This window comes from Toxotes jaculatrix, chromosome 6, assembly GCF_017976425.1.
Source record: "Toxotes jaculatrix isolate fToxJac2 chromosome 6, fToxJac2.pri, whole genome shotgun sequence".
NCBI classification, from domain to species: Eukaryota; Metazoa; Chordata; class Actinopteri; family Toxotidae; genus Toxotes; species Toxotes jaculatrix.
Genome location: NC_054399.1, coordinates 13,186,826 through 13,200,407, shown reverse-complemented (window position 1 = coordinate 13,200,407; position 13,582 = coordinate 13,186,826). Strand labels below are relative to the sequence as shown.

Genomic DNA, 13,582 nt, shown 5'->3' with positions numbered 1-13,582 from the left:
TCTGAGTATGTCTTGTGTTGTGATTTCTTCATTTTCTTCTGACCCTTTAATTCCTCACTGTGATTGGAAGTTTTGAAATTTGTATTGTGGAAATACAAACAATCCTAGACCAACAGTATAACTTCTGCAAATGTCCCAGTTTGCAGAGTTTTTTTTTTTTTTTTGCTTCTTGTAGTTTAGTATTTGGTGGTGTTTCCTCTCCATGATAGAGATGAAAGAAATTCCTCTTAACCATTTCCACCAACCAACATGAACTCAGTGTAGCGAGCTGACAAAACATCCACACAGTTAATTACCACACGATTGTTGCAGAGAAACAGGAGTATGTGTGGAAATGCAGATTTTGACAGCATTGTTGTCTTCTATTTTGGTCACTGAATTTGTAAACTGATAGAACAGACAACTGCAGAGAAGCTGAGATGATTGGTTTATCCTCTCACTTAAGACAAAAGGACAAGATCGTCCAAAGTATGACTGACATGATCACCCCGTAGGTGGTTATTACCTGTCAAATGTGCCTCTTATGTATTTATGTACGTGTGTAAAATGAACAGGCTATGCTCCATGTTACTTTGTTCTGTCCAGTTTTATTGCCTCATGTCATGTTTCACTGTTTGTTTTTTCCACCACTTCTGCCCTGTTTGATTTGTTTTCTAAGGATGATAGACTGTTAAGCAGTTCCTTGACTCTGCACTGTGTGTCTGTCTCAAAGTGATGTGGATCTTAAATCCATGGGGGGTTTTTTGTGTTTGCAGTTTGCATGTTCTTAATCATCAGACTGTGTATTCGGTTTTTGTTCTGTCTCCTATCATTAAACAGATGTTGTTAGGAACTAGTGTCTCTTATGACTTACAATTATGGCTTATGATCTGAAGTGTCAGATACCTAAAAAGCTGGATGATGCAGAATATCACGACAAATGTGCAGCCATCTCTGACACTGCCTGATTGAAGCCTCCAGAAAACACAGCAAACATTTTCTTTTTTCAGGCTTAGTTTTTTCCCCCTCCTTTTTTCTCTTGTCATAATTAGATTCACTGATGTAAATGACAAGCTAAGTGACCAGTGAGATCACTTTGCGATCACGTGCCAAGCAGCACACAATAAATCCATATTTTTAATCTATAAATGAGTCAATCACTATTGTCCAACTAATCCTAAAATAACTTAGCCGTGATGGGAAAAGTGCCTTTGCTTACACAAAAATCTTTCATTGCAGGAAACTAATACAAGGCTTCAGTAGTCATACAAGCAGTCTAGTTAATAAAATCAGATTTACAGTCTTTCAGTATAAAATTCCCTCTTTGTGTTTCCCTAATTCAGATGGCTGAAGCCCAACATTAAATTGAATTATACTTTCAATTCATTTTTGCCAAGAAGGTTGGTTTTAGATTTGTCACTCATAACTTCCATTTAAAGCACATTAGAAGGGTCTCTCTGAGTATGAAAAGAATAAATTATTACAGCAATGTGCAATGTTCATGTGGGCGACTGAATTTTTTTTTTTTTCGACAGACTTGAAAAAAGCGTGAATTAAGCCTTTAAGTCAAGCATCTGTATACTTTTCCCATCCCTGGTTTGGACATTGCACAGGAAATATTTAGTTACGGGCTGTTTTCGATACACACACTTTTCCAATGCTTTCAGTTCTGCGGCATTTAAAGTGATTTTGTGCGACGGTTTCTCGCTCTGACCATCAGATGGAGCTGGTGCACAGCACATCTGTCTTTCCCACCAATGCTGGATTTCTGGTAATTCTAATAGGATAAAGCAGAGGAGCGTGTTCGTGCGAGGATTATCCTGCATGTTTTGGTGTGGTGTGAGTTTACAGCTGAGCGTGAACGCATCATCTGGTGTTTCATTCAACCACAACTCACCGTTAAACGCAAGTTATCGAGGGATTTCTTTCTCTATTGGATAAAATAACAAATGTCATTCGTCCTGTTAACGCTTTAGTACTTGTAGAATTTGCACTTGAGGAGTGATCGTTTGTTGAAAGCCACAGTGGTAAACACGGTGAAGTAAGAAATAGGGCGTCAGTCTCGGCACTGTCGACGTTAATTCCTATGGATCAGGAAGCTCCTGTCAACTGAGTCAAAGATAGCGCAGACAAACACAGAGGGATCACTCTTACCTACTTTTCGTGGTCGATTTATCTGACACCAAGTAAAACCAAGGCCCGAATCACTATCAGTGTACTGTCATGCTGTGATCTGACAAAACGATCCCAACTCAAGCTCCACAGTTGCTAGCTTTTTGTAACTGTAACACACTGTCTTCATTAGCAGATAGATAGTGTTTGAAATGAGGGTTGAAAGTTGAAGAGTTAAAGACTGAAGAATGAGCTTTGATGCTTTCTTAGTCATGATATCAGAAATCTTGTCTTATGTGCTCACAGATTTTTTGACTTGATGGTTCTTGGCCACATCCAGGTTACCTGACATTTCTGTTCTTATTTTTGATACCAGCTTCTGATAAGGCACTATTTATAAAGAGTTTATAAAATGTAATCAATACCTCCATTTCTGGTTATAAAACCATCTACTAATCTAATCTAATACTTTATAGATCAAAAACAGCAACTTTTGGGTTACGTGGTTGTGGAAAATCCTCCTCCAAGATGACACTTATGTTGTTTTTGTTCTTCAGTTAATTAACAGAGACGTCTCCTTTCCACTCACCTTATGGAAAAGTGCAGCAGGACATCTGGACCAAAATCAATTTATAAAGAGTGTATTGACATTTATAACTATGGACTTAATATTTACCATAGAACCCTTTGTTACTAATTTATGAACATTTATAGGTGACCTTCTAACTTTTGCTGTCTACCTAATGATTTTAAGTGCCAACAAGGTGTAATGCTACAGTAGGATTTTCCATAACCTGGCGACCCAAAAGTTGTTGTTGTTCATGGCTTGTAACTGATCTGTAAAGCATTAGTAATAATTAAATGGTTATTGTTACTATTATTATTGATAACCATTAATAAAGCCATTAATTACAGCATATAAAACCTTCTTAAATTATGCCTTATCAGAAAGTTTCTTTCCTCAAAGTCTTTTATTAAAACATGTATTGCAAGTAAACTGCAAGTGTAGAACTGATTTACATGAATACACCAAGTGACTAGTCAAAGAAAAATTATTGCATAAAAACAAAACAACAAAACAATCAAATAAATCAATCAAATAAAAATAAAAGCAATAATTCCTATCCTGATCAGTGAATCAAAACAGTACATGTTTCTATAGTAATATAAAAGAAGGATATATACGACCAATAAATCGTGAGCCCTGTCAGAAGTACGTACTCTTTTTGGGGGGTGTTGGTTTTGCAGATGACACATCATTCCCGTTAACACTCGGTGCGCACATGCGCGCTGACTGGTGATCCCTCCTCCCGGCATAGACGATCTCTGCATCTGTAGTACGTGCGGTGAAGAAAAAGCTCCTCTCCCACTGGCTGCTATGACCTAAGCAGCTACCGGACGACACTCTCTTGTTTTCACCGCTGACCGCTGCGTCTGAAATAGTTTGTTTGGTGCGTTTTTTGGCTCTCACACATCCAGCGCACGGTCGTTTATGGTTGCGCCGCCGCGACTTTTTCCTCGTAGCTGCTGGCCTCTTGAGGCTAGCTGGCTAGCAGAGCCGTGACAAGAGTGAAGCCAGCTGGTCGGACCGAGACACAGTAACGGTAGCAAACAAGCTAATTAGCCGGAAAGACTCAGCCTGGATTATTGTCTTTAATCAAAGAGAGGGAGAGAGAGAGAGAGCAAGTCTGCGGGGGTCACTCACTGCGCCAAAATGAAGATAACTGTGGATTTCGAGGAGTGTTTGAAGGACTCCCCACGGTTCAGGTGAGTCCTGACAGCCGGGCTTTTGTCCCCTCCTCAGTGGTTATTCATTTATCAAAGGGGGGTAAAAGTATGCGGCTAGCTGCTTTAAGCTAATCAGCAGTAACTAGCTAGCTGTTTGCTGCCTGCTACTTTTCTATTTTTGTCTGTCAGAAAGCTGGGGCCAGCCGGGGAGGCTGCCCGATGGGGGCTCGGAAACCAAACACACATAGTCACTGACCAGTGTGGTGAGCACATAAGTGCAGGATCAAGCCGTTCCAGTGCCTGTTTTCTGTGTATAAATTATGTAAACATGGAAATATATTAAATATGAATGCGGGAAGTTACGGGCTGTGCCAGCAGCCCTCACTGGCCATTGTTTAACATTTCAGGCATACACACTTGGGACAATATACGCCCTGATTCAAACACTTTAGCTTTAATTTTTATTGTATTGCATACACCAACCTACATTATGCTTGACTATATAACTGTAATTATAGACGGTCTTGATGGTATTTATACTGATAGGACAGGGAACTTACTCCTTCCCCACCACCCAAAGGAGCTAGTTCACCTAAAAATTTGCAAGGCGACCTACCAGTATTCATTCAGATGAGGGGAGAACCTTACAGGACTGCAGATTACAGATCCAGACAATTATTTTCATCTCTATTAATCTGTCAGTTATGTTCTTAATCAATCAATCAATCAGTCCTTTGGGCTATATAATGGTGAATAATGGCCATCATAATTTCCCAAAGCACAACTTTGCCTCCTCAAATTGTTTGTATTGTTCAGGAAGGTTGCAGCTAACGGTTATTTTCACTATTGATTAATCTGCTAATTAGTGTTTTGATTAATTGTTAAAAATGGTTCATGACATCTTTGTGATTTATTTGCTCGAAAGTCCAAAGACCTGAAAATACTCAGTTTACAATAATATATGGCAAAGAAAAGCAGGAAATCCTCTCATTTTAGGGGCTGGACTCTAAGAATATTTGGCATTGTTTTTGCTTCAAAAATAGCTTACACAATTAATCGATTATGAGAAAAGTTGCGGGTTATTTTTCTGTCAACCATTTGATAACTCAACTCAACACTAGTACTAGTACATCCTAAAACTCACTATGTATTTTCACCTTTTCATTAGTAGGATTTAGTCAGTATTTAAGACCTCTGAGTAATGGCTGGATCCTCTCCAAAGTGTAGATTTGCTCTTCAGCAGTTTTGTCAGGTGGTAGGCGTTCATGTGATTTATTCCTTGCAGCCAGATCACTTCTGACATCATCGCTCACAACCTCTTTTTTTTCTTACACTTCTTCAAACCCTAGAAGTTGTGTAAAATGGGGTGTTTGCTTTCAACTTCCTCCTCACTCAATTTGCGTTTTTCCAGAGATTTGAGAAAGCGCCTCCCTCCTTCCTCTCTTGGTCTCTGCTCCCTCTGCTGCAACATCCTCTCTCACAAAAACGAAGAACAGATGTTAGAAAGTTGTTTGCTGAAGAATGGAGCTTTTTTTTTTTTATCAGAGCATTTCCGTTAACATTCAGGGGTTTGAATAAAGGAAGACTTTCCAGTCAGCTGTGTTACTTGAAGTTGGCCAGTTCATCACACTCAGGTGATAAACACCCTTGTGTGCTTCCAGGATGGCCTGGGTATGAGGGTCTCAGCCGTTATATTAATTACATTTAGCTGAACAATCTTGTTGGACTATTATTAACAAGTGTTTCATAAAAGGGCGTTGTCTACTTGTTGCTGTTGCAACTAGGTCTGCTGATTGTTTTTATTATCTTATTTATCACTGGGTATAATGACAGGAACACTCAAAATGATCAAGGTAATGTCTTCAAATGTCTTCTTTAGCTTAACCAGCTATCCAAAACCCATAGATATTCAGTTTAGAAAGAAAAGCAAACCCTGCCATTTGGGTACTAGAGAATATTTGACATTTTATTGCTGTGTTTGCTTGAAATAAATGACAAAAATTATTAATAGATTATCAAAACTGTGTCAGGTTATTTTTTTTTTGTTTATCAGGTAATCAATAAATTGACTAATTTTTTCAGATCTAGTTGCAATGTGCTACCTAGACTCTGAAGTTTCTTTCTGTCTTCTTTTCCATCACCACCATCATCACACATACACTGGCTTTTGATTGATTGTGGATAATGCAAAGCGCTGAGTCACTGCAGAAAGTTGTCTGTGTCAGTGATGTTACTGTTCATCAAACTAAGCTTGGAAACTGAAACCTTTAACCAATGACTTTCAGTCCTTAAAGTTGGTCATTTAAGTGTCGGGATACACTTTCAGTTCAAACTTCTCACCTCAGCAGGTCTAAACCTTTACTACTCTTTAGCAGAAATACACAGTATGAATCAAAGATGCTGTATTTATAACTACAGTTTCCTAATAAGCCATGTCCCTGGAGGGAGATGATTTTGTTAACAAGCTATTCTTGCGCTATGTAGTCTGTCTGACCTACATATCAAGTTGCATGTGAGAGAAACATGTAATTTGATTCAGACTTGGGCAAATTCAAAACAAGAGCATGCACCTATTACAGAATAGTTATTTATAAACCTGTATCACAGGTTGTAGAACAAAATTATACATATCTCACCTTTCATCTCTGGCATTTGCAGAAGCAGTCACTGTACTGGTGTATGTTATTTTTGTCAGTGTTTTGTTCTGTACTTGGGTTGACAAACTTTAGACCTCTGTACTGTCTAAATATCAACATTATGAACGCTCTCCAATCTCTGTTTACTTTCTTTAGTCTGATTGGAATTCCCATGATTCTCTGTGGCAAGGTGTCACAGCTAAGCACATAGCCCCATCTCTGTCCTTATTTTTATTGAGCTTTGCCCTTTGGGAGAGTCATCTGTCAGCGTTTCCTGATTTGTAGGTCTACTTTGGGTTCATCCTGATGGGTTGGGACTGCTCTGAGATTTTCGCAGCACAGTTTTCCACTTCGACCACCATCGTTTGACTGTCATTTTTCCAACCCCCACTCGTTATGTTTAGCCAGAGAGGAGGACAGAGCGGGAGAGAAAGAGAGAATGGATGAAAACATGGAATATACACCAGCGTGGAGCAGCTCTCACTCGCTCAACATCTGTTTCCATTTTGGTGTTTGCTTTCAACTTAGTGCCAGAGAATATGGAGCCCCCAAATGTGGAGAGGGTTGTTTTCAAGTGGTAATTTGGCACACACCACATTTTTTTTTTTTTTTTTTTGCTCTCATCCTCATTTTAGTTGGGAAAGCTGTCTCTGGTCATAAACCATGCTTTCAGCCCGGAGGAGAGATGCACTAGTGCAAAAATTATGTATTTTTGGCAGTAAACCCTAGTAGCCTAGTTTTCCACTTGAGAGTAGACATTAGACTCAGCCTCGAGAGTTTTCCTGGCTCTTCTTCAACTATGAGAGTTGAAAATTCCCTTCTGAGGACTGTGGCTTTTTCCTCCCCACATGTATATAACAACAAATGTTGTTGCATATTTAATATGCCTTTCTGTCTTGCAAGGTCCCAAAGGAGGCAAATATCTGAAGTATATTTTCCATGCTAGATTAGAAATGTGATGCTTGTACTGGTAGTTTAAGAATAATAATAATGATGGTTTGTTTGGCCAGTTTTCTGTTTAGTTGAGCAAAAGTTTTAACATCTGTGGAGCTGAGCTGTTAGGATATCCGGTTCTAAATAGAGCATTCATGAAAGCCTAACATCAAGAGATGTGAAAATAAAAATTCACAAAAGTGACTATGCCTAGTAGAAAGGAGCTGCCCAGAAGTGAGCCAATTTCTGTAATGAGCAGTAACATTTCTGTTGTAATTCTCATCTTAATCGTGATATCGTTATTGCTTGACCCTGATTGGTTTCACTGATTGTGAACTTGGCTGAGCGCCATGATATGAAGTCATTGGTCGAACAGCTCCGGCTGCAGTTTCCCCAGAGTCATTGGCAGCAGCTGTAGAGCCAGCAGATCACTGACACTCCCTGTTAACACAGAACTCAGGGCCTGATGAGGAGAGCTCATACTGCAATACACCCTGATTAGTTTCCCATGGGAGTGCCCCTGCATGCTTGTTAGCGTGCTGGGGCTGTTGCAGGTTGATGTAATTGAGCTGTAGTCCATTTCCTTTTGATAGTTATTAATAAAGGAAATTAACCGCTAATGAAATGTGAGGACCAACACATTTTTATTTGTAATACTGCAGGACACAGCTGTATTTCAGTACATGAAGGGCAACGCTGAAAATAAAATAAAATAAAATAAAATAAGCTTCTCAAATATGAGAAGTTTTCTCTGTTTGTCTGTTTAATATGATTATAAACTGATTATCTCTCAGTTTTAAACTATTGGCCGGACAAAACATGATACTTGAAGATGTCCTGAACCCCTGGAAACTGTGAGCTTTTTTCACCTGTTTCTGAAACGTATAGTGAAACAATCAGTAAATTGAGGAAATATTTGGTAGATTAATCAGTAATGAAAATGATTGTCATTTGCAGTCAAAGTATTTACTCAAAGTAAACTCAAACTGTACTCAAACTCCTGTTTAACATTGTTAATAAGGTGTTAAGTTTTCTCTCATGGAGAATAAATTTAACATATTAGCCTGTCAATCACAATCACTCCTAAGTTTTTACTGCAGCTTCTGAAAGCACTGTAGTTGTGACTCCCACCTCCTCTTCTGTTTGAACTTCCTTCCTGCAGCTTATGAATGACGTAAGAAGGTAGAGGATATTCACTAAAAGCAAATGTTCATTCATTACAACACCAGAATTTCCCAAAGCCTGTGTCAGTGCTTATCTTTAAAATAATGACCTCACCTTGTTGATGTTGTTGACACTTGTGCATCTAATGGTGGGTTTTACCACAGCAGGGGTCCCCCCACCACCCATCAGCAATGCTCGGCTCTCTAACAATTACAGGATCTACGTCACAGCTGTGTAGCTCACCCCATTCTTCACATTTCCATCTACAGTGTAACAGATTCAAGGTGTTTTAAGGGTTTGTCATGACCACCAATGTCGTTTTAGTGTCGTGGAGTGAATCTTTTTTTATTCCTAATGTTCAACTTTCACGGCAGGCGTTAGACTCTAAATTAAAAACATCAAAGAAAGCACCGTCTTCTTCCTAAATATTAAAACATTATTGACAGTGAAAGCACTGGTGGATAGAAGAAATGACAAAACACAGCTGAACACTTGACAAAATATAATTAGAAAACATCAAAGGGAAGTTGTAAGACAGAGCCATTCAGCTGTCAGACATATCTAAATTGGATTAGTTATAGTCATTTTGAAGTAAGCCTGCTTTGGGCTGAGTTTGGAGTATGAAGCTATATTATGGAGTCAAATATAAATATGGGATTGGACTCTGTTCTGGCAGATACTGCACATTAAATGACTCAGTTTGGGACTGGTGCAAAAGCAATGACTTTAGGGCTGCATCGATTATTTTCATCGCTGATTGATCTGCCAGTTATTTCCTTGACGAGTTGATAAAGCTAAAGTTTTGTCTCTAAAATGACACAAGGTTGTGAAAAATGCTCATTAAAATTTCCTAAAGCCCAAAGTGACGTCCTTGTATTGAGTGCTTTTCTAAACAACTAGTCCATAAGCCAAAGATATTCAGTTTACAACAAAGGAAAACAACACTATTAAGGAGCTGGAGCTAGGTCATGACAGGAGTTTTTGCCTGAAAAATTCATATTAGCCCTAAATTTCATTCCTAGTAGATAGCAGTCCAGATATTTCACAATGGAAACACATTTCCAGGGAAACAAGCCAGTCCCCAAAGTGCGGAACATCTGCATTAGAAAACATTTTCCAAGGAAGAGGAACGTGAAAGTATGTGAAGAGCAGGTGGTCTTTGAGTATGAGCTCATGTCTTTGAAGTGCTGAGGTCTGTCACAGACACTACAGAAGACTGTATTGTGTTGGGTTCATGAATGACAAACTTGCTCAACTACTTCACTCCCGCATGCGGAGTACACACAGCCCGCTGGACTCCTGCCAGCAGCCACACAGAACCAGAGAGGTCCTATTCTTTGTTTTGGATTATGGTCAGTGAATCACTCCAAAAGAATTAGGTGTCTCAGTTTTTATAGAAGATACTACTCTATGGTCCCCACTGTGACTAACAGTGGGGGGTGAGTGCAGGAAAAATCCAGAGCTGTCTCCGTTTCTGTTGTAAATGATGGGTGTTTGTTAGCAGTGTAAGTATTTTAGTCACCCGCTACGAAAATAACACAATTTTATGTGGATGTTTACTCAAAGTAACTGCAATAACACAAGTGAGATTTTAGTGGATACCCTGGCAACGCTGCAAGTGTTGGTGAAATTTCTGCCCATCAGGCCAAAAAAACAAAACGAAATGTATACTGAACTCACATGCAAATAGACCATACAGTGCCTATAAAACCTTTTGTTCCTCTGTGGACTCAGTCACAAACATTTTGGATCAGTTAATCTTTTAAGTTAATTATCAAGCAAAAAGGCCAAACATTCAAATTCAAGCATGTCAGATTTTGCTGCTTGCTGTTCCATTGCATTGTGAACTGAATATTTTGTTTTTGACTGTTGGTTTACCATAAAAAAGTATTTTCAAGATGCCATCTTGGGTGCTGAGAAATTGTGATGGGCATTTTCACTAATTTATTATTATTATTATTATTATTATTATTATTATTATTGGACAAAATCAAGACATTAATCAAATCAAATGTACAACTGGATGAATGAGTTAGGGCAACACTAGCAGGTTGACTCTGACTTGCGCTGCGTTTTGTGAAAATGGGAACACTATCATTCCTCAAGTGCTCAGATATCCAATGTCATTAGATTTCAAAGCAGACAATTTCAGTGGAAAAATGAATTTGGCAGTTAGTGTGCGTAGCCCGGCTTGTGGCCGTTGACAGTACATGTATAAAAATGTAAATGAAGTTGAGTGAAATTTGAAGAGGCATGGTAGGAGTGTGATATGAGATACTGACACATAATTACAGTGCACAGATCAGTACAGTCTGTGGTAGAATCACATTTTTTAATTTACCAGACCAATATAATCCAAGCAGGTGGCTTCCCTTCCAGACGTTCAGTATTGTGGACCTCTGTCTGGCATATACAGTGGATCAGTGTCCCTTTGCGTGATCTTGGTCAACTTAAAGAGAGCTAGGACCCAAACATTCCCTCAGTGATGCTGAATTAGCCTCTTTCTCTCTGATGTGGTTTACAAGGCAGGCTTTTTTTCCTTCTTCTTCATGGGCTGTAGTCTGGTTCATACCACACGTCTCTTTATTTAGGACCAGCTTCACCCTCACACCCAAACAGCACTCAAACCAGGATGTCTTCGTTGCCTAATTTATATGGTTTCATGTTGTGAAAAAGCTAGTAATCACATGTTGCTTTTCCTTTTCTTTTTTCCTTTTGTGCTGGAATTTACTCCCACCATCCTGGTGTTGTCACAGGGGGAGAGTCCTCTCTTAGCTGTAAAGGTCAACAAAAGAGGTGGATATGATTTCTATTTGCTGCTGAATGAGCAAAACCAAACAGCTGCAGCAAATGTAGTCAGAGCTGTTCACATGAACTCTGGAGTATTTACTTCTTTAATACTGATAATCACAGTATTGTTTATTTTTAAGCAATAGTGCCAACAATTCATTGGAACTGATCTTCTTAAATGTATTTGCTGGTTTAATTAGTCCTGTATAATAGTAAATTGAGTATTTCTGTTGGGCTGTTGTACAGATAATCAACCTGAAGTAGGGCTCCAACTAACAAATATTTTCATTACTGATTTATCTGCCAAATAATTTCTTAATGAATCATTCCATGTTTTAAAACAAAATGCAGTAATGATGCTGTTACCTGGAATGAAAGGGGGTCCCAAACGGTATACAGCCACTGTTGTTTGGTCTAGTGTACAGGAGTTCAGTGTGATGAGATCGTCTGCTGATTACATTTTCTGCCCATAAGTCCATTTGCTTGTCTGCTTTGGCAGCAGCTGCTACTTCTTTTTAGATTTCAGGAGCCACTTATCAGATGTATGACCAGAATCCCTTCGCTCAGAGAGCAGACTACCTGCATCATCCAGGCTGTATGCTTATCATCTAGTCTGTTATCCCACTATGTGTCCTGTTTAGAGATGCATGCCCATTGACGCCATAATGTTGTGATAACATTGTATCACTAAATGGAGAATGTGGAAGTGTATCTTGATTGTTGTAGGAAAACATGAGGCCCCCTCTTCACTCTTTGCTTTCTTTACTGCAAGTAGACGAAATTGGTTTTCTTAAAGTTTGGGAAATAGAGGTTGAGTAAACCTCTTATTTTCTAGTTTGCGGTTGTCTGGGAGTGTTCAGTTGATCTCTGCCCTCACTGACACAGGGCATGAAAAGGCTTTCTCAAGGCTATAAGCACACTCTTTGATTTCTTCACTCTAAAAAAATTTCAGTGACTTAATACTCAACTCTTGCTCTTGTTTTCTACACTGTTCATTCCAGTGCAACACTGTCACGTTGCTCTGAAAACTGTTTCAATGCAGGAATAAACTGTGTCTTCAAAGATTATTAAGGTGCAAAATCTTATGCTCAGATCTATACATCATAAACCATTTGGTTGGGCCCCTCTTCAACCCAGTTATAAACTGACAACAAACCCCTGTTCTCTATCTTACGCTCTTCATTATCTTGTTTTGAGAACTTGGGATAGAGGGATTTAAATGTTGTTTATCTCTAGGTAAACCATGTGATTTCCTTTTATATGAGCTCCATTGTGCAATGACTGAAGGACCTTGTATTGTAAATACTGAATCAAGAGCACCCTTTTTTGACCTGCAGAGTCCCAGCAAGTTCAGGTGGTAGCTAATTTTTTTAATCAAACATGAAGGTAAACAGTGAGCACACATATTATAAATACAATTAAACCGCACGTTTAATTGTATTTCCTTATTGGACATTGCCGTGGCTGAGTAACTCAGTGGGTAGAGTGTGGCCCCAAAGTCCACTGGCTTTAGGGTTTTATTTTCTGTTTGCCACTGCTTCCAAAACGCATATGTGATAACATATAAGTAACAGCTTTCACATAATGAATGCTGCCATCCTTATTCTTTGAAATCCCTGGTGATTTATCGTCTAACAACTTTCATCTGTTTACATTATTCAAAATAAATTAAAAGAATTGTGACTCCAGATGGGAATATGGATCAAACAAATGAGCTGTGCATACTGTCACAATCCTACCAGGATCCGTGGGCCCTATTCGGGAACCATCCATAAAATCAGCTACTCAGCTTGGTACAGACCAGCTATGGAAAGAGTGTTGGTTCAGCAGCGTTATATCAATATCAGTTAAATTGCAAGGTCAAGAACTGCCATTGTTTCTCTGACGTTCCCTCTTTTTGACTTTTATTTGCAGTTTTTGTCTTGTACGAGTGCCATGTTTGCAATACCACATATTTTCCTGTGAAAAAGAGGTGTGTGTGTTTTAACAGTCTGTTTCTCTCATTCTCTTCTGCTTTCTTCTTCTGCTCATTATCTAGACTCAGGCAAGCTGGATGCACTCCAAGGTCAGAGCTGTGAGGCAATGGCCCAGATTTTCATTTTGCCAGGGCCCCTCCTTTTCTTATCCTCTGTCAGCACTTTCACAAGTTCACGCTGCAGACTCAAATTTCAAGATCAGAAGGAAATAGTCATGTTCATGTGGTTGCTTAAAAAGGCCTGAGAGTGACTGAAAGGCATATT

At 39.0% G+C, this 13,582-nt stretch overlaps 1 protein-coding gene across 2 annotated transcripts in view; it reads left to right on the top strand.

The window, feature by feature from the left end:
- Positions 1 to 3,426: 3,426 nt before the first annotated feature.
- LOC121182996 (arf-GAP with coiled-coil, ANK repeat and PH domain-containing protein 2-like) overlaps positions 3,427 to 13,582 on the top strand; it is a 50,932-nt gene continuing 40,776 nt past the window's right edge. For both annotated transcript variants that reach the window (XM_041039736.1, XM_041039735.1), the window contains exon 1: positions 3,427 to 3,858. In XM_041039736.1, the coding sequence (XP_040895670.1) occupies positions 3,806 to 3,858 (53 nt within the window). In that variant the 5' untranslated portion in view covers positions 3,427 to 3,805. The remainder of the gene's footprint in view (positions 3,859 to 13,582) is intronic.